The sequence below is a fragment of the Aotus nancymaae genome, unplaced genomic scaffold (genome assembly GCF_030222135.1).
Source record: "Aotus nancymaae isolate 86718 unplaced genomic scaffold, 86718_ANA_hifiasm-v0.15.2.pri h1tg000012l, whole genome shotgun sequence".
Lineage (NCBI taxonomy): Eukaryota > Metazoa > Chordata > Mammalia > Primates > Aotidae > Aotus > Aotus nancymaae.
The window spans coordinates 29048093-29050776 of record NW_026988423.1 but is presented as its reverse complement, the minus strand read 5'-3'; the positions used below and the strand labels follow the sequence as shown (position 1 = coordinate 29050776).

Here is a 2684-nt window from a genome sequence, read left to right as displayed (position 1 = left end):
AATTGGAAGTCATGTTCTTCAGTGCAGGAAGTGTTATGAGATATATTGGAGGTTCTGATCCTTTGACCTGTACTGGGAAGAGAGAGAGGTCTCTGAGCTCAAAGCTGTCATCCTCTCTTCACTAGGGTCATCTTCCTCTCAGAATGTGAACAAGAGGCAATAGGGTATAGCATTTACAGCTCTAAAGGGAAGGAAGGTGAGTGCCTGCCCTGATGCTGGTCATTTATGTAACGTGGTGATTTCAAGTGCAACCTTTTGAGCCATACTGCCGAAATTCACCTTCTGACTGCAACCTAGTGGTTTGGGGACTTTTGGCTAGTTATGTCATCTTACTTGTTTCATCTGTAAAATGAAGATAATAATATTGCTACATGGCTCTTCAAACAGAGCCTCTTGTAGCAACTACTCAATAAGTGTTAGCTTTTATTTTTTTTTTCTTTTTGAGACAGGGTATCGCTCTGCAACCCAGGCTGGATTCTCTTGCCTCAGCCTCCCGAGTAGCTGGGATTATAGGCGCCTGCCACCCGCCAAGCTAATTTTTGTGTTTTTGGTAGAGACGGAGTTTTGCCATGTTGCTCAAGCTGGTGTTGAATTCCTTGGCTCAAGTGATCTGCCTGCCTCGGCCTCCCAAAGTGCTGGGATTACAGGCATGAGCCAATGCGCCTGGCCGTAAGTGTCAGCTTTAAAAAATTATTAAATATATAGCCACTTGAGCTAAGAGATCTTGGAAAAGGATGACCTGACTTTCTTGATCTGACAGCACAGACCCAGAGGTGGAAGCTCTGAGCACAGCCACTGTGGCTTCTGCATCTCAGGACTCCCTTCAGGGAAGAGGTCCAGGTTTTATCAAGTGAAGCAGAGCTAGGAGAGGGAAAGATATAGAAAAGGGACTGACTTAAGGATCTAAAAGACATTCAGCTTATTTTTGGTACCCCTTTCATCTGCAGAACCAGCTCTTATTCTGCAGTTAAAGTTTAGTTTCATATTAAACTTTGGAAGTTATAATCACTTGGACTCTGAAGATTGGCCCATAGTGAATGGTAAAAACCTCCTACCAAAGTTCAAATCTCTCTCCTAGAATTCCCTTTCCAAGTATGGGAGACAGAGACTAGGAATGTGGCGGTAATGTCACTTTCTAAGTGGTCCTCTTCTCTTGTCCCCTCAGACTTCTGCCGGACCAAGGAGAATGGTAGCCAAAAACTCTTCTGTGACAGAGTTTATCCTTGAAGGCTTAACCGACCAGCCAGGACTCCAGATCCCCCTCTTCTTCCTGTTTCTGGGTTTCTACATGGTCACCATGGTGGGGAACCTGGGCTTAATAACCCTGATTGGGCTGAACGCTCATTTGCACACTCCCATGTACTTCTTCCTCTTTAATCTCTCTTTAATAGATTTCTGTTACTCCACTACCATCACTCCCAAAATGCTGATGAGTTTTGTCTCAAGGAAGAATGTAATTTCCTTTACAGGGTGTATGACTCAGCTCTTTTTCTTCTGCTTCTTTGTTGTCTCTGAATCCTTCATCCTGTCAGCAATGGCGTATGACCGCTATGTGGCCGTCTGTAACCCACTGTTGTACACAATCACCATGTCTCCCCAGGTGTGTTTGCTCCTTTTGTTGGGTGCCTATGGGATGGGGTTTGCTGGGGCCATGGCCCACACAGGAAGCATAATGAACCTGACCTTCTGTGCTGACAACCTCGTCAATCATTTCATGTGTGACATCCTTCCTCTCCTTGAGCTCTCCTGCAACAGCTCTTACGTGAATGAGTTGGTGGTCTTTATTGTTGTGGCTGTTGACATTGGAATGCCCATTGTCACCATCTTTATTTCTTATGCTCTCATCCTCTCCAGCATTCTTCACATCAATTCTACAGAAGGCAGGTCCAAAGCCTTTAGTACTTGCAGTTCCCACATAATTGTAGTTTCTCTTTTCTTTGGTTCTGGGGCTTTCATGTATCTCAAACCCCCTTCCATCCTGCCCCTTGAGCAAGGGAAAGTATCCTCCCTTTTCTATACCATCATAGTCCCCATGTTAAATCCACTAATCTATAGCTTGAGGAACAAGGATGTCAAAGTTGCCCTGAGGAGAATTTTGGGCAAAAAAATATTTTCTTAAGGAAGGAGTAGTATTTGAGGAAGGAGATATAATGCTTTCTTTATTAGCGTGTGTTTTCAATAAGATTCAAGTTCCATTTTTTTCCTGTCTTGTACAGAAAGAGAATTTAAAATTTTTACATTTAGATGAGTGTTTAGTGCAGACATATTCTCCCTGTCTCTGCTCTACCTCAGCTATTCCAAGATTTCTTCATTTCATGCAAATTTTTCTGTAATCATAGATCACTTAATTGTGAATTGGCCTTATACATTATTTAGTCTAGCCTCCTCAATTAACAAGTGTTGGAGACTCAGAAATACATAAGTTGCTCAAGGACACACAACCACTTGGTGCCACAATGGGACTGGAGTCCGGGTCCTTGAATTCCAATCTGCTTTGTTTTTCTTTATGGCATTTTTTCGTGCCTCATTGCTGCCCTTGTAGATTTCCTTTTAGAAGTATGAAACTTAACACATTAAAACTAATTCTGTTCCTAGTAATTTAATGTAACTCTTCAATAAATAATTTTTAAATATTTCATCTTTTAAGAGGATAGAAGATGAAACATTTTCTTAAATTGGTCTTG

The 2684-nt window shown here is 42.1% G+C and overlaps 1 protein-coding gene across 1 annotated transcript; it reads left to right on the top strand.

Annotated features, from left to right (window-relative positions):
• Nucleotides 1-1186: 1186 nt before the first annotated feature.
• LOC105729736 (olfactory receptor 8B12) lies at nucleotides 1187-2119 on the top strand. The gene has a single exon (XM_012470651.2). The coding sequence runs from the start codon at nucleotides 1187-1189 to the stop codon at nucleotides 2117-2119; it is 933 nt and encodes a 310-aa protein (XP_012326074.2).
• The last annotated feature ends 565 nt before the right edge of the window (nucleotides 2120-2684 follow it).